The sequence below is a fragment of the Agelaius tricolor genome, unplaced genomic scaffold (assembly GCF_023055355.1).
Source record: "Agelaius tricolor isolate 1412-34295 unplaced genomic scaffold, bAgeTri1.0.p SCAF_1, whole genome shotgun sequence".
Taxonomy (NCBI): Eukaryota; Metazoa; Chordata; class Aves; order Passeriformes; family Icteridae; genus Agelaius; species Agelaius tricolor.
The window spans coordinates 11,903,052-11,923,369 of NW_027269261.1; the positions used below are offsets into that span (position 1 = coordinate 11,903,052).

Here is a 20,318-nt window from a genome sequence, read left to right on the forward strand (position 1 = left end):
ACATATTCTGTCCTTCTACTTTCTGTCCTTATTACAAAAAAAAAAAAAAAAAAAAAAAAAAAAAAAAAATTAAAATGTGTAAGTACCCACACTGGATATCTAATGCAATTCTAAATCCTGACAAGTGCAAATTGAAAAGCAAAGTCCCATTAATACAGAGTTGGAGAGTGTCACTGCACCATTACACTTTAAGTCTGAAATGCTCTGGGCCTTGCATAAATTCCAAAAATAAAAGAAAAAAAAAAGAAGAAGACGTGCTGGTGAGAAACTTACAACACGTTCAGCCAATTCAAGTACATCTATTTGACTCTTATTTTCTTTGCAGACTTCAGATGACATCCTGGTGGCCTCGGCTGAATGTCCTAGCGATGATGAGGACATCGATCCCTGTGAGCCGAGCTCAGGTGGGTTAGGTTAGTCAACTTTTTTTATTACTTTCTTTTCTTTCATATTTGCATGCCCCAGTGCCCAGAGACCCAGCTAGCAGGACAGTCCTTTTGTGCATGGCAAGGAGAGGTTGAATTGGGCCCTTTCTACACGTGGGGGTGATAGCAGAGAGGAAGAGCCAGCTCCAAGACATCAGATGGGAGCACATGTCATGGTCTGAGCAAAGTTATGGCTTGGCTGAGGACCTGAGGCTGGACTAGGAAGGGCATTCTAGGGCCTCTGCAACTGTGTAGTGATAAAGAAAGTGCAGCTTCATTTAGCAGGAAGGTATTGCTATTGTTTGTGCCTCAAGCATTGCCCTCAATAAGATAAACATATCATATTGAAAATGTCATGTTATGTCATGGAATCGTAGAATGGCCTGGGTTGGAAGGGACCTTAAAGATCATCTAGTTCCAATCTTCCTGATGTGGTCAAGGACACTTTTCACTAGACCAGGTTGCTCAGAACTCCATCCAACCTGGCCCTGAACACTTCCAGGGATGGGACATCCACAGCTTCTCTGGCAAACCTGTTCCAATGCCTCACCACCCTCACAGGGAAGAATTCTTTCCTAATATCTAATCTAAACCTAGCGTACTTCAGTTTGAATCCATTTCTCTATGTCCTGTCAGGTCCTGTAAAAAGTCCCTCTCCATTTTTCTTATAGGCTGCCTTCATGCACTGGAAGATAGAGTTGAATTTATTTTTACTTCTGTTAGTGGCATGAAATTTTGTGAAGATAGATAAAGCCTGAAGACATAGACTACAACAGTCTCAAATTTCTTTTTTTTTTTTTTTGACAAGACAAGCCTATTCAGAGTGTATGTTTTAGTTGTAACCAGAAACAAGATATTTTGATATTCTAGTATTTGCCATGAAACAAAAAATTGACAGTGTTTTGGCCATTTATTTCCTATTCTGCTGAATAGTGGAGATTTGGTAGTAATTCTCCTCTGTGAAATAATGGGAAAACTTGGGTTGGAAGAGGTCTTTAACTATATCTAGTCCCAAACCCCTGCCATGGGCAGGGACACCTTCCACTAGACCTGGCTGCTCAAAACCCCATCCAGCTTGGCCTTGGACACTTCAGGGGATGGAGCACCCACAACTTCTGTGGGCAATCTGTTCCAAAGGTTCAATTATCCTCAATTATGTTTAGTTAAATACTATGTACCATCTCTAAAAATCCCAACGTTTATCATTGAAGTGAAGGACTGCAAAACTTCCTATGCTTTAAACTAATCTTAGATAGTCCAATGAATTATTCCTGCTTCTTTGTTGGTTTGGTTTAGGTTTTATATTTCCTGAGTGAACAGCCATATAGATATATCTCAGTTTTCCTTAGAATTTTCCCCAGAATTCCCTTGAATTCTGTGCTGTTTGCTAGCATGCCCACTGCTAGTTGTCTCTGGTAATTTGGTAATCTTTGGTGCTTGCTACTTCACTTAATAGTAAAAGAATTAAGATCTATTTGTTGTGCAGTAACATATTTAGCTTGAGTAGAAATCAATTTAACTTTAGATTAATATATTCATGCAAATAGCAACTAAGAGCCATCTTAGTATGATGCCAAAATCTGGGGCAGGAGAAATGTCTATATAGCCCTAAGACAAATTAAATTTTTCTTCATATGCAAATGCATGGTTCCTATTTTAAGTCACAAAACTTGATACCCACATGCAAGAATTATTTACTTAAACTGAAGTAAAGGCATATATGACTCGTCTTAGTGTCTGACAGACCTGCAGGATGGCACTTGAGCCCTTCCAAGAACCAATTTACAGATTTGATGATGATACTTCAGGATAATTTTCTTTTGTTTTACAATTAAAGGATTTCAGGGTAATTTTCAAAATTCCATTAAATTGAATGATTGTTCTTAAAACTGAGTAGCAACAGTTACACTCACACAGTTTTGTACCTTTTAGGGAGATATTTCACTCACAGAAATCTCAGACATTTGGACCAAGATATTCAGGGATATTTGTTTTTCCTGCACCTTCATTCTCATTTACAAATTCTTGAGTTAAGCAAGACTGTCCTGTCCAGTATGAGTCAGTGCAGTAGCTCTTATGACTCTGAGCTCATTCATGCCAGTTGCTGTAGTTAACTCAGGCACTGCTGTTCAGTAGACAAATTGACATTTAAGGGGGTGTTATTTTATTTTATAAGGTAATTTTAAAGCAATATATTGGTTACATAGCTCTAAATAATTTTCCAAATCACCTGGGTATTAAAGCTGTATTTATATTTTCTCAGGCTTACAGCTCACTGAAAGCCAATGAAATTTTAGAATAATTCTTCTCTGAGGTAGTTTGAGCTCTGAGGCTGCAATGTTTGGTAGTCCTGAGCCGTGCAGAGTCATTTAGCTGGTGGGTGCAAGAATGGGAGAGGTGAAATGAAACTTTCTGACAGCTTATTTTTTCTGTCCAAGCTATGGTTCAGGAAAGGGATGTGAATGTTAGTTTTTCAGCAAGAAATTTTCATTAGCTTTACATGCTGGGGTTCAGCTTTCCTGTTTTATCTTAGCATTCATCACATAGCTACACTCCTCATTTTTGTTTATTTGAGAACAGTTTTACTGTTTCATTTGTCAGATCCCAACTGCTACTGCTTTTTAAAAAAAAAAACTTTGGATTGGCACAGGAATTATGTTCTGCATAATCCCAATTGTCTGGATCATTTTATGTGTCATTCTTCTCATCAAAATGTCATTCATCCTCCCACTCTCAACTTTTAAAAGCTGTTAATTTTCCTTCATCAGCCTTGTCATTTTATCATACTTGAAAATACCTGAGCCAAAGGGGTTACTGAAGTTGTAACTTCTGGCATATCAGTCTCTCTGTTTTAGTCTTAGTCACTTAGTGTTATGAATAACCCTTTTCCATGAATAGTCAGGTAGGCATTGCTCAATCTCCATAATACTGCAGTCTCCATGTGGATTTGAGCTGCTCCGAACACTAGGCTGGAATTCAAGGAGAGAAGCACAGTGCTGTTGGCAGTGAGTCTGATGATTGTTTTTCTTTTCAGTTGGAATAGGAGATACAGAAGGATATGTCCCTCCATTTAAAATATCCCCATGGTTCAGTTCAGCTTTTTCCCCTTAACCCTTTTCACAAACCAGACTGGCTTCTCTACAGCTACTCCTCAACGTCCTCACTAATGATGGTGAAACTTACCCATTCTAACAAGTAATTCTAGGAGGCTGAAAATGCAATGATTAGGGCTGTTTTACTTTTGTGTTTTCACTTCAGAGACTGTAGTCTGGGATTCTTCAGCAAAGGAATCCATCTCATGGCAAGAGATGATGCGCTCAGGGCTGTGTGGTCAACACTTTTCTACTAGGAATTCCATCAAGGGATGGCCAAAGCCCATGCAGTTTTATTAACAGAGCCATAACTCAATATTTCTGTGATGACTGGCCATAATATGCCTGTTTCTAAGCAATGTTCTCAGCTCCAAATGAGAGCCTATTCAACAAACAGTTTGAATATGGTACGCCTATATCTCATAGAAAATACTGCTTATCCAGATTTTACTAATTAGTGAGATTTATGCATAAAATAGGGCTTTTTTCCTAGTGCAAATATGTTGCAGTTTGTAGTGGCTAACAAGCCCCACTCTGCCACCACCAGCTTTGCTTTCTGTGCACCTGTCTGCTAAATAATAAATGGAAAGATGCAATTTGCCACAAATTTCATATAGGACATAAAAATGTAAACCCGATTAGGAGCTGCTGAGCAGCAATCCCATCATCTTGTCTGGAACATAAAGTCACAGAAATTATAATTGCAGATTTCATTGTGGTATACAAACTGCTAAATGTGCCATAATTGGATGAAGTCATAACAAATTTATTAGCATGCAAAACTTAGTCAACATAGTTTTTTTGCAGTATGTTTTGTGTAGTAAGGCAACAAGTATTGCTTTCACAGTCTCTCCACCTTCCCCTAAATACCAGCAACAACATGAATATTGAGGATGATGATAATAACAATAATAATAAAAAAACTGTTTATATGTCCTTAACTTCATGTTATGGAGGACATAATAAAAACTTTTCATTTTGTAGACAAGTTACAATAAAATTTAGTGGTAACCTATCCAAAAAAAAAAAAAAAAAAGAATCTGGGACAATTTACTGATTTTACATGAGGAGTTATAAAACTGCAGGTGGACAAATTGCCATTCTTCACATCAGGACTGGTGTTCCAGCCGCGCTGAGCTCTGTATAGAGCTCTGATTTCTGCTGAGTTTCAGTGAGCATTTGTGCTACACAGCTTATTTGTTCCAGTTACTCTGGGCTGGTATTTTATTTGTTAGCTATTATCTAACCACTTCTGTAGCTATTGAAAGGTTCCAAAAGGCAGAGAGGTCTGAGCTGGGTCAAATGAAGTGAAATGACTGAGTTTAATGGCAGGGAAATCTCAACCAGAAAAAAAGTCTTACAGTTTTAGACAAACACACAAACAGTTCTTTTTCTGCAAATGAATTTTAAATCTTTCTCAAATTTGTGACTCAAAAGAGGTTTAAGCTCACAATTAGGTTGAAAGCTTCTCTTACAGCCCCAGCTGAAATGGGATAAGTAGAGGTTTTGGTGGTCTTAAAGTCAGTATATTCACTGGTATTGGGAATTTTTGCAGAAGGTAACCTTCAAAGTGAAAGAGGGCTTTTTCTTCAGGTTCAAACAAGTGTCCTTCAACCAGTGGAACTTCACATGTTGCAATCAAAGAAAATTCTCCTTCATCTCCTGATTTGGCAGTTTTTGGCTTCCACTTCCCAGGGCAATGTTTGATTGGTGGCAGATCTTCTCCTTTTCCATTCTGTGGATAAAAAGGACAGAGTTCAGTCAGGCATGGTAGCTAGTAGCACTGGTTAGCTTTCTTAACCCTAATTCTTAATTCAGAGGGATAAATGAAGTAATTTATTTTCCTATATTATTAGGAAAGAATGGCTAATAGGATAGGCGCTTCTGGACTGATCTTTGAGCATGTTTTTAATTTTTCCTATATATTGACCAGACTAATTGCATTGCAGAAAACAACTGGCGACATCCAGAAATCTCCAAACACCAGTTTAGCCTAGAGAGTGAACAAGCCACTGCTGCAGATGACTCTTAGAGAGCAGTCACAGCTTTAGGGAAGGCTTAGTCCTGTGAGCAGAACAGTGTGGGGCTTTACATGCAAACTTCTTCCTACACACATGTCCTCTTCTCTGTGACAGCATGCTGGACAGATGAGATGGCTCAGAACCCTGTATTCTCAGCCACCTTGTGATGGTTTAGGTTTGGTCCCACCATTGATGCCTGTTTTTCTAACAGGCAGAGCTGTGAAATATGGATTTGTGAGTGTTTTATGCTCATTACTAGAAGTTTTGCTTTCTTTTCCTGTCATGAATTACTGCACTGTATTCCTGCTGCATCTGGCAGCAAGATAACATTGCAGTAGGAGGTGAAGTGACTCCTATAATTTATACATCACTGCAAGTGCCCTGTTTAATGCTCTTCATGGAATTCATTGTGCAAGAAGCTGAAACAAAGAAAAATAAAATTACAGTTAGTTCATAGGGTTACTGTGTTCATTATGGCTTGAGACATAAAGGGAATATTTGTGCCTCAGTCCAATTATCCTGTAGTTCTATATGCATTTCCAGTGCCAGAAAGATCACTGGGTTGTCTTGAATTAGACTTTTAAAGTGCTTAGATGTGATACACATAGTCATCTCTGTATAAACTACTACAGGGTAAAAATTATGCTTTATTTACAAACTTTCCAAGTGTTAGCACTTGCCATGGCTATGCATAAAAGAACTGAGGGGATTAAGATATCGATTAATCTTCCTTCAATTAAAGATAAAATACTTTTAAAGCTTATTTAATTTTTTCTAAATAAATCATAAAGCCTTCTCCAGAGGAACAGAAAGTAAGTGCTGAATTTTTTCAAATTATTTTATTGTTAACTGAACTACTTCTTTGTCCACAGGCTGAGGTCCTAGTGCCTGTTGTAGTGAATTACAAATATGGCATTTCTAATTTGAATTGTATCAAAAAGATTTTTTTTCCTAATTATCTGAAGAAGTGAGGTTAAAAATCATGATTGATCCATTGTGCCACTCTTTGCCAGCCATGCCATTGAAACTTGGGAATACTGAGTAGAACTTCTAGCCACTCCTTGGGATTTTCATACATTCCTAGTGTCAGGCAGAGGAATATAGATGGATACAAGGGAGGTGGCGTTTTCCCTGCACACAGTGGTTTTCTGGCAGTGCAATACCAGCAGCTCAGTGTTCTCTGTGGTAAGAAATATTGACAGCAGACTGCTGTAAATCACACCAGGCTCTGTTAACTCACACAAAAGCCTCTCCGCCGGTGCGTAAATGATGAACGGTTTTCCTCGGGTGTGAACTTTGAGGGTGCATTCATATCCCATGCATATCCTTGCTAAAGCTGGGTCTTCTCACTTCTATCAAACATAGAACAGTTAAATAAGAATGGCTGCTGAGGTTTAATCCCAGCTAGCAAACATTCAGGGTGCAAACACTGGCGTTATTATTTGTGTGGAAACACAAATCTTGATTTCATGCTTCAGACATACATGGACAACACGAAGAGGCAACTCTTGTGGAGAGAAATTTACTAAGTGGCATTTGTCAGTCCTGCTGTTACATGTTCAGTGGTTTGGAGTTAGACATCTCCACAGAACGGGCAAAATTGAGTGGCGACATTTTGAGTAGTTCCAAGAAATGTTCTCTTTATGAACAATAATTCAATAAAAATGGGCACGTTACTCAATGTGCCTGAAGGAGTGTCCAAAGAAAGAGGGGTCTGTTATTTTTCTTTCTTTTAAAGATGTAAAGGACAGCTAGTGAGTCAGTTCTGAAGGTATTTGCAGGCAAAGCTGCAGCACAAGATGCTGCTGTGATACCAGGACTGGAGAAGCAAACCAGGCCCTCCACATCACCCATTCACAAATCCACTGACTTCAGTGGAATTCCTTTGATTTTTCAGTACTAGGAAATTCCCCAGATATTTCAGTGGTATGTCCATGAATATCACATAGTTTAATTCAAATTAATTGAGGACTTACTTTCCTGATTTTCTCTAGAAAATTTGGAGGAGATACTGTTGCTTGTATATGAGCAGTTGCTTGGCCTATTCTTTTTCGATATTCTCCAAAAAAGAACCTGTCTTACACATAATGTATTCCATATACCTTAAAAATTAATTGTCTTTGAATGAAGTTGCTTTGTCTGAAAGGCAAAAATGAAATTAGATCTATGTCCATGCTCTCTTCAATAAAGCAGACATGGCTTTCAAGCCTGGTATTCAAAATTTTCAGTAATAAAACACATTAAGCTCCAGTGACTGTGCATGTGTCATTAGTAAATGAAAATAGGTTCTAGACACTTCTCAATCTTTTGTTATTCTTTGTTGTTAGCCACAGAAATAAGGTGTTCTTTGACACCCTCCACTATGAGAAGTTTCCACCATTTTCAAAAACAGTGTAGATCTTTTTAATCTGGAACCAGAGAGTCACTGAATTGAAAAACAGCCTGTAAACCACATTATATTTACTGAAAACAATGAAATAAGGCCAAATATAGATTATGTGTACTTTCAAAAACATTTTCCACAGGTGAACTTCACACTTGGGAGGAAAAATGCAGAAAATAAGTGAGATAATTGTAAAATGGAGGTTTTCAGAAACAGGCAAGTAGTTTATTGACTTGTCTGAGACTCTTTTTTCTAATTCAATAAGGAATTTTGGAAAGAGAGAGGATTTACTTACACAAGGATGAAGTAGAGACATGATTGAATCTAGAAAAAGTTCCATTAATTTTCATGTTGATCTGCTTAAAAATCATAAAGTGTATAATCCTAAAAATTTGTCCTTTAAATCAAGTTTAAAGTTAGGATCAAGAGTGTACATAGATTATTTAATAAATAAATGAGTTCTAGTTTGTTTGAAATTAGTCCTTGTGTTACTGGTGCCTTGATTGATGAAACCTCATTGTTTTCCTTGAGCTACACTTCATTCTGATTTTATTTGCTACCTCTAGTGCTTATATTTTCTTGCAGACTGTGGACACTATACTGAAACTCTTTTCTGTAGCTTTGTAATGCATATGCATTGAATTTCTTCTTTTTGTGAAGGAAACTCACTTTTCCACAGTACTATTTTTCATGAGAAAGGTAGAAGAAAGGCAATATTTTGCAGAGGTAGGAGAAGGTTTATAGCCAAAATACTGGCCTGAATTAGCATTGTATTGCTCAGTTGCTATGCCAAGGCTTCCTCGGACCAAACTTGAGCAATACGATGTTAAATCAGGTCTTTACAACTCTACAGGAAATTTCTAATACCTGATAAATTCAATTAATATGACGTTCTAAAGTAGTTGGTGCCTGCCAGCATCAAGTTCTCCAACCAGTAACCATCATACCAGACTGCTGGCAGTGAACTGGTTTGCTGACCCCTCTGCCAGACAAGGGAAGCAAGAACAAACTGTAAACTTGCTGATGTTTTCTAGCAGCCAGTAGAGTGTGAGCACCCATTAGCTCTTGCCCACCTGGTACTAAGGATGCTGCTAGTAATTTTCAACCCCTTGCTCACAGCTAATTTAAACCTGTGCCAGAAGCACTGGGGTATTGTGGTGTGTGAGTTGTGTCATTTGACAGCCTGCAAAGTGGTAGGAGAATGCTGACAAGTTTGAGAACTAGGTATTCTCCAAGGATGTTGCTCATAAATGGAAGCAGGAAAAATTCAAGGCAAAAGTAACCTATAATGAGGGTGCATGTACCTGAAATAGTCTAACCTTAGGCTATCTCCTTCTGACTATATAAAGAACTGAATGAAACACCTTCTTCTGCTGTGTTGACATGCTATTCTATATAGGTTTCAAAACCAGCACTTCTCCTGAGGTTAAGGGCTATGGTCTAGATCTGGGACTTTGATGGTTTAAATGTGAACTGGCTTAAACAGTAGCTTCAGATCTAGAATACATCATATGTTGTGAATGTACCCTTTAAAAAGTTTCAGAAAAGGGAAAAATGAAAGATTAAAGAAGTGAGAACACAAGAATTATATTCTGAAATGAAACAAAGCTTTATAGATATCTCAAACTTTTTTCCCTTGTGCCAACATCAGAGACACCAGAATTGTTTTATAGACTATGATGAGAAAAGCAAAGAAAAACAAGGCAGTCTTATTAATTTTAATAATTGTATCAGGAGAAAAAGAACATTAATTACATCAAATGTAACTTATATCCATCCTGAGTTCCATTTGTCTTTATCTTCCCATTCCCAGAGAAGCATATATGGTTTAGGCAGTGATAGGATTCAGGCTGAACAAGTGTAGCTGCTGAATCTGAGCCTTTGGGTAGCAGGAGTAGCTCAGTATTTATAGCAGCTGCACCCCCAGTGTGTGTGCAAGGATATTCTGGATGTCTTGAAAGCCTGGCCCCTTCTTCTTCTCCCAGGCATATTATCAGCTTTGTCAGTAATGGGTCTGACTTGATGACAGTGCTTGAACAAATTGAATGCTGTGCTTTCTGCTTCAACATCCAAGCCATATATATATATAATGTTTGTGACATAGACTTTCATCTCTTCATGTAGTAGCTGCTTAGTGAAGGAGGAAAATCAGGGAATCACCCACAGTTGTGAGATGAATGTGGGTGTCTGCACCTCCAGCTCATTTCATGAGCAAGAATCATTCCACGCTCTGCAGGCCAAGCCAGCAGATTCCTCATGCTTTACAACTACATTTTGGTATTCTGCTCAAAACTGGTTCCTAGATAAGGAGGCTTGGAATTTTTTGCCTTTTTTTAAAAACGAGATGACAATGTTAAAAATAGCAAGCAATGAAACCTTGATCTGGCAAAGCTCATAGCAAAACTTTTCCTGAAGTCAGTGGAGCCCAAATGTCACAGTTTTGGTTCAATGCAGCCAATCTTACTGTTAGCTGCCACCAAAAATTTATGTTTCCAGTGCCCCTGCTCTTTTCTTGCTTGAACACTGAGTCTTCAGGGAGCAGGAGCAGCAGGCAACTCACTGAGCAAATGATCCCAGTTCAGCTGTCTGAACTGGTGGTCCACAGTTGCAGCAGCTTAGGTCTAGATTGAAAACATGCTGTCAGAAATGTAATATTTCTCTTTTGTCTTCCTTATGTTATCTTATTTGCAAAATCTTCCCCCCCTGCCCACTTAGGAATACTTCAATTTAAAATACAGACTAATACTGACTCTGCTAGTCAGTCAAAACTTCTGAAACAAAGTACCAAATTACCAAAGATTTCTCAGAATACGCACAAAACCAGGAAAATAACTTCACATAGAAAATAAATAAGGAGAGATACAAAGCTGAATGACAAATATAGAAGTGGGGAGAGGTAGGACACCTGGAGTGGTAAGAGAAGATAGAATCCTTATTTGGAGAGAAGGAATACTAAAAGAGAAGCAATGCAACTGAAATGTTAAAATATACTAATAAAAAGGGCAAAACCACAGGGATGAAGGCTGTTAAAAACATTAAGTGATATATTCTCGATTTTGGTTTACATTCTCGATTTTGGCTAAAATTAAATTTAGTTTTGTGGAAAATAGTTTCACAAAACCTTCTTATAAAACTGTGAAACAGTCCCTCCAGCTCTGCAAAACATAGTAACTCCTAAACCCCACTGATTTGGTATGCTCCATCAATTGGCACTGTACAACCAACTATCTTATCTCCCTTTAGACTTGTGATGACATTTTAAAAGGTTGAGAAAACAACCTTCCACCTCTCAGCCACAGGGGAAAAAGAAGTTACTTGCAAAACCTGCAGTGCTAAGGAGCTGGCAGGATTTGTAAATGATTTGAAGTCGATATATGACAAATCATTACACTTGGAAATCAGCACTCTGCTCAGTGCAGAGAGAATGTTTAGCTCCTTAGCAAACCAATCTTTTTAGCTGTGGATGCTGTTCCACTGATGGACTATTTTTATAACAAGCTAAGTTAGTTGATGTCACTTTAGAGGTATCTTAAGGCATTATATCCTAGGTTTGCACACCAAAGAGTAGAACAGATACCTTAAAAATTTTCCTTTGAACACAAGTCTACAGCAGACCTTCATGCTGGTTTTGAAGCTGGGCTGCATCTCCCCCAGTTCTGCAGGGGAAGTGCTGGGCTTTGTTTTTCAGAGGTGCTGAATTTGCAGCGAGCTCAGAAACCAGCTCACCAGAATCCAACAATGCTGCAGAAAATCGACCACAAACAGGTCTGCAATGACAGCACACAGAGTGAAAATTAATATGTGTCCCGTAAATAATTGCCTTCATGCCTCATTGCAAATGCAGTAGTTAAACATTTCTGTCTTGTGAGTAATTTCCTATTCACAGTTTGTGGGAAGGCATAAATGTAAAGAAAACAGGTTTGGTGTCCTTTTGTCTTTTTTTGTTTTGTTTTGTTTTTCAATCTGCTAATTTCAATTCACAAACACCATGGGAACCTGCAATTCCAATTTTCTTTTCACAGTATTAATGAAAACTGGGGACTGAAAATAGTTAGATTTCTTTCCCTCTAAATCTTAAACCACTTAGAAATACAGTCAAGAATAATAACTTTCTAATCCATTATTACACAATGTAAAACTGCTCAATTGTTATTATTTCATGCAAAGATTTTCATAAGTGGTAGAAGAGGCTTTTAGAACTCAGTTTCTTCTAAGCTGGTCTTTGAGGCAGTACAAAAATGCTGGTTGTGTGCTGTTGAGAGGAAGAGCTGTGCATCAGAGAAGTTGTTTTAAGAAGGAATTCTTGCACCACAAGATGACAATCATTTCCTCTCACTGTTATGGCAAGGTTTGAGCACATTTACTGCCTTTATGATTTTGTCTTGTTCCTAATCAAACCAACCTCAAGTTGTTGTTTTAATAAATAGATAGTTTCAGGGTTTGGGCTTTGGGTATATTTTTGAGACAACTGTTTACTCTTAAAATCAGAGTAATATTTTATGTAATTTTATCTTAACATACTCCAATGAGGTATTTCAGTTCTCATTTACAGCAAGATGTCTAGGATGAAGTTAATATCTTTTTCATGCTGCAGACACTAAGAGTGACTGCAGCTGAGTAGCAGACAAGGTTACCTGCAGACACACCTCTGCTGATGTGCCAGGAGCCAATGGCTCTGCCTGGTCCAGCTACCAAGATGCTGGGATGAAAACTGCATCCAGTGTTTCCCAAAGAGCTGGGAAGCAAAGAGCACGATTTCTGTAAATTTATAATCTTCGTTTGCTCTCCACTGACATCATCTGCCATCCCTTGCAATCGTTCCTGTCTTGCAGGGGAAAAAAATATAGGTAAATTCCCCTTGGAATTGACTCCAGTCTTAGTCAAACAAAGGTATTGCTTAAATAGAAGGCAGCTGTTTCAGCAATGTTAAGGATGTGGAATTATTTATTTATATAGATTTCAGAAGAAATTAAGGTTGGCTTTTTTCCAGTGGCCCTTTCCTCCCTGTCTCAGAATAGGACTCTTGCTGTGTTGTGTACTCCATTAGCTGTTCCTATATAATATGGTCACAGAGAAATCTATGTACTTTGTAAAACTTTTCTATTTCCTCCTCCTTCATTTGTCTGGAGAGGCCCTACTAGGTTAAAAGCATATTTTAATGTAAATGGAACAAAAATAGCAAGTCCTTTTCCTTGCTGAATTTCTCCTTTTCCAGATGTCCAAACAAATGCAACAACAGATGCTTTGAAATGTTATAAGTTTAAATAACATCAGTGTAGTTGGTTGAATATTTCTCAGGCAGATGGGTTAAATGAGACAATTGTGAAAGCATTCTTAAAATAAAAGGAAGCCATCAGGTGAGAGGCAGGAATTTAGGTAACATTGAAAAATATACCTTAGATGTTTCTTTTAGGTTGCAATATTAGAATGTTTTCCTCTGAGCAAGCTGTTAACTGTCATTTAGTAGGCATTAATTGTAAAGTTAGTTGACAGTATTTGGCCCAAATGTATGTCTCTTAAAGAGGAAGAGCAGCTGTTAATCCACCAGGTATTGGCAGTGTATTCAGTGGCTTCTATTATTTCTCAGACAGAAATTAATTTCCTGAAATCACATACAGTAAGATAAGACTCTGTCTCATTTTCACTCACTATGGAAATACTCAGTCTTTGTTCTGCACACAATGCATTGTCTCTTGTAAAACAGTAAATGACACCCTAGGTGTAAAAGAATTTCCATTTCTACAATAGCTACAATGAACAAACAGGATCTAAACCAGTCACTGACTACTTTGGAGCAGGGCACCTTTCTTAGTAGGGTGGCATCTGCCCTGAAATGACAAAAATATCTTAAAACCTTCAAGATCTCTTGTGTTGCCATAGAAAGTACCAACTGCACCAACTCATAACAAGTAAGAACTTTCAGAAGGATACAAAAAGTTAAAATACTATTTGATATGTTTTTGGTTTTTTTTTTTTTTTTTTTAATTTTACAGTTTTCCCTCTGTTCTTTCAGCTGAACAAAATGTCAGCTTCTTTAAACCTGTTTGAAATAACTGCCAGGAGGAAGTGTTTCTGCAGTAAGAACACAGATTCCCAATAAGTAAATGATGGGTAATACCAGAGTGGAGAAGGAACTTATTCTTTTGGGGAGTTGTGGCATTTTTGCTACGTTTTATTATTCATAGGCCAATTGTAGATGTCTGTAGCCAGTGGCTGCTTTCAATTCTGGTAGTCCAAACTTGTTGCAATTTTTTGGCCAGTATTGATATTTTGACTGGCATTACCTTTAATGTAGCATCCTTAAAATCATCCTCTTCCTATTATGCCTTTACAGTGCTTAAAAAAGTGACTATGGAGCATAGTGTGCTTTTGTGGACTTTGAGCAAGACACTTTTCTAACACACCTCAGAACAATGCTACCTGTAGGCACACCCCAATAAAGTTAACATCATGAATATATTGTAAAGCTACCATTTAGTACTTTAGTTAGCATCTGTATTTTACTGATTGAATTTTTAGCCATGCATAATGATGCATAAATGCAGTTTCTCCAAGCCAGCCTGGCTCTCCTGAGTTCAGCCAAGGCTGGCAGTGCTGAGGATACACAGCCTCCCAGAAGTTTGGAAATGCTGGTATAATCAGAGGACTAATGCAGAAACCCAGATAACTTCATTTCTGTCCGTGACACTTGTTAGGCTAGAGAGGATCCATCTCAGCTATCATCACTCTAAGTGATTCTATCCAAAAATCTGCCTCCCCTCCTGCTGCAAAATTCAACAAAGAAAGGAGATCATGGAAAACACAAAAGCACTGTGTGTGCTGAGAGCATTTAAACTAAAAATTCCTCCTGGAATTAGGAGGAATTTTCATTCCTCATGGCTGTGCAAGGGGACAAAATATGCCAGACTACACAATAGTTCCTATGAAGAAGATTTTCCAGTGTGAAGACATAGGTCAGTTCTATTCATATCACAGCTGAAAAGACCAGAGTCTGGCCTCAGAGGTGGGTTCTTAGGAGGCTGAGTCCTTGCTCTGTGCAATTTGGGAGGTTTTCTTGGGGCAGAAAGCAATCCTTAAAGGAACATCTGATAATGGCATCAATGATGAAAAGATGGAATGGGGGAAGTGAGTGAAAAAGTTCTCTGAAGTGCAGCCATATCCAAGGAGGACTCCAAAGTAGAAAATAGGAGATAGGGTTGGATAGCTCTCTAAAAGCAATAAGAATAAATATAATTAATTTTAAAAAAGAAAACAAAATATTAGAAGGAAAGGAGAAACTGAAAAGCTTGGTGAGGGAAGTGTACAGGAGAGCTGAGGATACCTTATTTGTAGTGAATTTATTGGCTGCTATCAGCCATTTTAACTTTTTTTTAACCCTCCATTCTGTCTTATTGTCAATGCCTTCTCAATAAATAGTATGGTGTCACTTTTTGTTCCCTACAGAAAGAGAAGGAGAGAGAAAGGGAGAGGGAAATCCTTTCCTCTGAGATGTTCATGTCCTGCATTTAAATTGTGGCACGTCTGTTATTTCAGATTATTTAGGCATTATTTGCTTAACAACACACTAGGACAAATTATACCCTTGAAGGCTAGAATGAGATGTTCTTTGCTGTCCTATTACTTGTTTAAAAGCCTGAAAAAGGGATGGGCTGCAACCCTAACTGGTTTTGGACTAGTAGATGGGGAACACTGATGCCTTGTGAAGGCTGACCTAGAACAGAGACTGGATGGAGCTAAGGCATAGGGATTTATTAGAAGGCCTCAATAGATCCACCTTGGGCAGCACAACCCAAAATGGCCAAAAAAAAAAATATGGACCACACATGACAGGGTCTCACACTTTTATAAGTTTTGGTCCCTTAGCATATTGAAGCTGATTGTCCAATTACAGCTTTAGCCCATGAAGTCCCATCTTTCTTGTTTTCTCTCTTCATTTCACCATTGTTTATGCTCTTGGGCATGAGATGTGGACAGGATGTTCTTGGGTCCCCAGCTAGAGGAGGAATGGTTTTGTCTCCCTGCTCTGTGAAGAGAACTTACCATCCCCTAATATGAAGCCCAGACTTACACACTAAAGCAGAACAGAATCTGAAAAATTAAAAACCTAAAACCTGAGGCATCAGCGCATCTCTAGGCTGTCCTGGCCCATGGGTGCGGCTAGAAGGACACGTGACGGTAGCAGCAGGCATGACTGACTCCTCCATGTCCAAACTCAAGGATAACCTCTCCTTTCTTTCCCTATCTACCCACAGCAAACCCCACCAGGGCAGGAGGAGGACGGGAGTACCCCGGCTCGTCCGAGGTGATCCGTGAATCCAGCAGCACGACGGGCATGGTGGTCGGGATCGTGGCGGCGGCGGCGCTGTGCATCCTCATCCTCCTGTATGCCATGTACAAGTACAGGAATCGAGACGAAGGCTCCTACCACGTGGACGAGAGTCGAAACTACATCAGTAACTCAGCACAATCCAACGGGGCTGTGATCAAGGAGAAGCAGCCCAACAGCGCTAAAAGTTCCAACAAAAACAAGAAAAATAAGGATAAGGAGTACTATGTCTGATCTCAACATCTAAAAGAACGCTTGTATAGAAATAGTCTTCATTTTATCTGAGACATAATACAAACTTATTTACTTTACTTTTTATGAAGCACATTCAAAAACAAACAAACAGAAAAGACAGGGAATGCAATCAGAAAGGAAAGACTGTTTTTAAAAACAAGCATTTCATGCTCTTGTTTTTCAGAAACAGGAGCTGATAAATTCCCTAACATCCACAGTGTTTTCATTTACTCTGCCTGTCTTTATGTTGCTGGAACGTTTCTGAAAGACAATGATGACACCACGCACTCATAAAGCAAGGAGTATTACTACAACATCGAGGCACAATATGAAAAAAAAATCAAATTTAAAAAAAAACAAAACAGGAAAAAAAAAAAAAGAAAAAAGAAGCTACCTATGATTCTGGATTTAGCCAAAGTGCTAGCGCTTTCTTGAGAAGTAAGTTAGTCTTATTGTCAGAGAAGACTGTCATTATATATGGTGACTCAACAAGCAAACATAAAGAGTTTGCCGTCTGGTGCAGTGAAGCAGTGATTGGAAACTTGCATTTTGAAACAAAGTGCTGGCTTTTCTGAAGACTTATGTAGAAATACTTTCAAAAAGCCCCTTTCTGGTTGTGAGGAAAATAGTATGGAGGCCTTATTTTCAAAAACAAAAACAAAAATCTGGAATATAAGGCACATTTCCACAAAAATATTAAAAAAAAAAAAAGAAAAAAAAAAGAAAAACAAGAGGGCATAGATGCAATCATTGGGAAATTTTCATGCACGCTTAATATGTTATTACATATGTTTATATAAAAACACATCTATATGTGCTTTCTGGACTGTGATAAGTGATGTTTTATAGCCTGTTGTATAGAAAATGCAAACTATATCTGCTCTTCAGCCATTTTTGGTAAACTCAATGTTATAAGTGTTGCTAGGTATAGAGAGTTTTATGACATCTGGAGCAACAGACATTCTTCAGTTTTTTTGCAGCCATTATAAATTGTCCCAGACTTTTTCCCCTTTTTTTTTTTGATTTTTAATTTACAGTGTAGTGGTTATACAAAGGGGGATGTGTATGAATGTATATAAGAGTCAGCTAATTTTTTTCTTACCTGTACAGCTCTATTATGTTGCAATTAAGTTTCAGTAGTTTGTATGAAAGAAGTGGACTAGAAAGCAAAAATATATCTCTACTGTAATTTGTCTTCTCCCTCCTATCCCCATCTCTTGCTCCTGATATGCATCAATGAAGTTGATCAGAATGGCCAATTTTCCTAGAAATATACATTCATTAATTAGCTAAATATTTAGTGACTTAAACTGGCCTTTGGCTTCCAGTCAAAGCTTCACTATTGGAGAGCATGGTTTGCCTTACAGAAACCTTGTTCTTAGAAATTATGAGAATGATGAGTTTCTTGAGAATCTTAGGAAGTATCATATAGTGTTTATCTGGCATTCATATGAAGAACAGCTACTACAGCACTAGGTGGTAAAAGATCTAAAAATACCCATTGTAATTATCCAGGCTGATTCTATTGCAGAATTTATCCCTTTCTCCAAAAAGGAAATACTCTTGAGGTGCACGATAGTATTTTTCAATGGTGGGCATTTTGACATATGAAAAAGTATTTTTAGCTAAGTTGATTGTGTAGTATTGCAAGACATCATAACCAGACAGATATAAGTTCATTATGTTTTAAAGTGACACAGCTTATCTTGCATATATAAAACATTAATGCATTTTAGTTAAACACATGAAACGTAATGCTGTAATTTACACGTTAAGTTTGGAATTTTTTTCTAGTAATATTTCATTAGTTTCACAGCAATAAATCATAGCATAACATTTTATTTACACAGAAGTTCAAAGGGAATGCATTAGACAGAAAGAGGGTAGTTCAATAGAAATCAACCAAATCATCAGAAGGCCTCCTGGGAGGGATATAGATATTCACACTTTACAGACAGGAAGGAGAAATTTAAAATTAGCTTTAAACAGCAGACACAAAACATTTTGTTGTGTGTTACTCACTGTAGCTGATGAAATAAAGTTGGGAACTGGTACAGCTATCTATCTGGGAGTCAGAGCACTTTAAAAATACATGTAGCTGACATGGAAACACCTCTCTTGAAGTTTGCCAACCACATCAAGGTGTGACATGTTGCATTTGTGAAACGACTTTTTATTTTCATTAGCATTTACGCAAAAAATGAAGGGAAAAAAACCACTCTCAAAAACCACAAAATCCATCTGATGTTCATTTCTTAGATCGTTGTTCACCTGTGGCACTCATCATTTCTCCCACCTTTACAAGACAGCTGTACTCAGGGAATGGCAGGGGCAAGGGTGACTGGAGATCATTGCTGGAAGCAAGAGACTCCAGCTGGAGGGGGGAAAGAAGTTGAAAGCCAGGTGGTGTTCAGATTTTAGTGCTTGAAGGTACCTAGAAGAACAAGAATAATCTGTTGACAGGAGACTGGGCATGACAGAATATGATTTGGGTGAGATGAAATGGTCTTTTCTGCTTGGTATTGATTGCATTAATGAAATAGCATTGTCAGGCCAATTTCCAGGCAGTTTGGTAGATCAATCTTTAACTAAATCCATACATCAAGGACAAAAAGAAAAAAAAGATCTCCTACTATTAAAATAAGAAAACACAATTTTAACACTGTTTCTGAAGGTTCTCCTTTTTCCTCTTTAATTTCATAATTTAACAAAAAAATAAAAATTATGGATGTATCAGAAATGCCAGCAAGTGGATTTAAATTTCTTTTTTTTTTTAAAGCAGCAGCAACAACAAACAGACATAAACCAACTACCTAACATAAAATTGGATCCTTTCTCTATAATAACCTAATTTGTTTGACTGAGATGGCTTCATTTCTATGACTGTATTGTGTTGCCTTTTTTAACAAAACACTAAATAACGTGTGAAACTTTCAACCCTAAGACATCAAAGAGAGGCCCAATGCCCCTAACCTTATAGTGCTTTCTGTGATAGATATTTACAATTTTTTTATTTGTTGCAAGGCCAATTTATTCATTATTGGAAATGCTAAGCAAGTGGAATTTACTGTTTTGTTAATAAAAATGTTTCTTAATACAAATGCTGCCTTGTTTCTTGTCTTGTTCCTAGATTGTGAGTACCTCTTCATCCTGAGGCTGTGAAAAAAATTGGTAAATTGGTATCAAGTTACAAACATTAATGTCAGGAAAAAGTAGCCTCAGAGCTCTTTATACATTTCAGTGAAAACCTTCAAGTCTTGTGTTCAACTGGCCCACTTAGAAAAGTATTAATAACATCAATTAATTGGTTTTTGCAGAGACTTGCTTAATTTGAAATTTTCTAGTATTTTTTAATCAAAAAATTAAAACGTGATGTTCTCTTTCCCGTCTGTATGAAAAAAGGACTCTCCTTTTTGCCACTTTTTGATTTCTGTAGTGGAAATAAGGTGGAGGAGGGTAAGGTAATGGGATGAAAAGTTAAAACATTTGTTAAAAGTGAAAACATTTTCTCTTGTCTAGAAGATGATTTTAAAATTAATGGGAAAATGAATGTATTTCAGGTCCTTAAAAACATTTCTAGATAATAATTACAAAATTTCAACCGGAGCTAATTCATTACACAAGTGCTTTCCTACTTAGCATGGCATTTAAATTCATGGGCAACTACAAGAAAACATCTAATCCTATTGATTTAAGCAAGTGTCTAAACTTGCCTAAATGTACTGCTGAATGGGGATGGAGTTAAGCTTTTGGATCTAAGCTCCAAATAGAATTTAATTTTGCATCATCTTAAATCACATCAGCAGCTTTTAGACTTCAGTGAGGTTTATTCATCTG

General features: G+C 37.6%; 1 protein-coding gene across 37 annotated transcripts in view; it reads left to right on the forward strand.

Annotated features, from left to right (window-relative positions):
* The window catches only part of NRXN1 (neurexin 1), a 679,845-nt gene extending 660,263 nt beyond the window's left edge, over positions 1-19,582 (forward strand). For 25 of the 37 annotated variants that reach the window (XM_071422858.1, XM_071423014.1, XM_071422913.1 and 22 more), the window contains 2 exons: positions 326-413; positions 16,174-19,582. In XM_071422858.1, coding sequence (XP_071278959.1) covers positions 326-413; positions 16,174-16,481 — 396 coding nt within the window. In that variant the 3' untranslated portion in view covers positions 16,482-19,582. The remainder of the gene's footprint in view (positions 1-325; positions 414-16,173) is intronic. The other 12 variants (XM_071422867.1, XM_071423022.1, XM_071422953.1 and 9 more) reach the window with 1 other exon arrangement.
* The last annotated feature ends 736 nt before the right edge of the window (positions 19,583-20,318 follow it).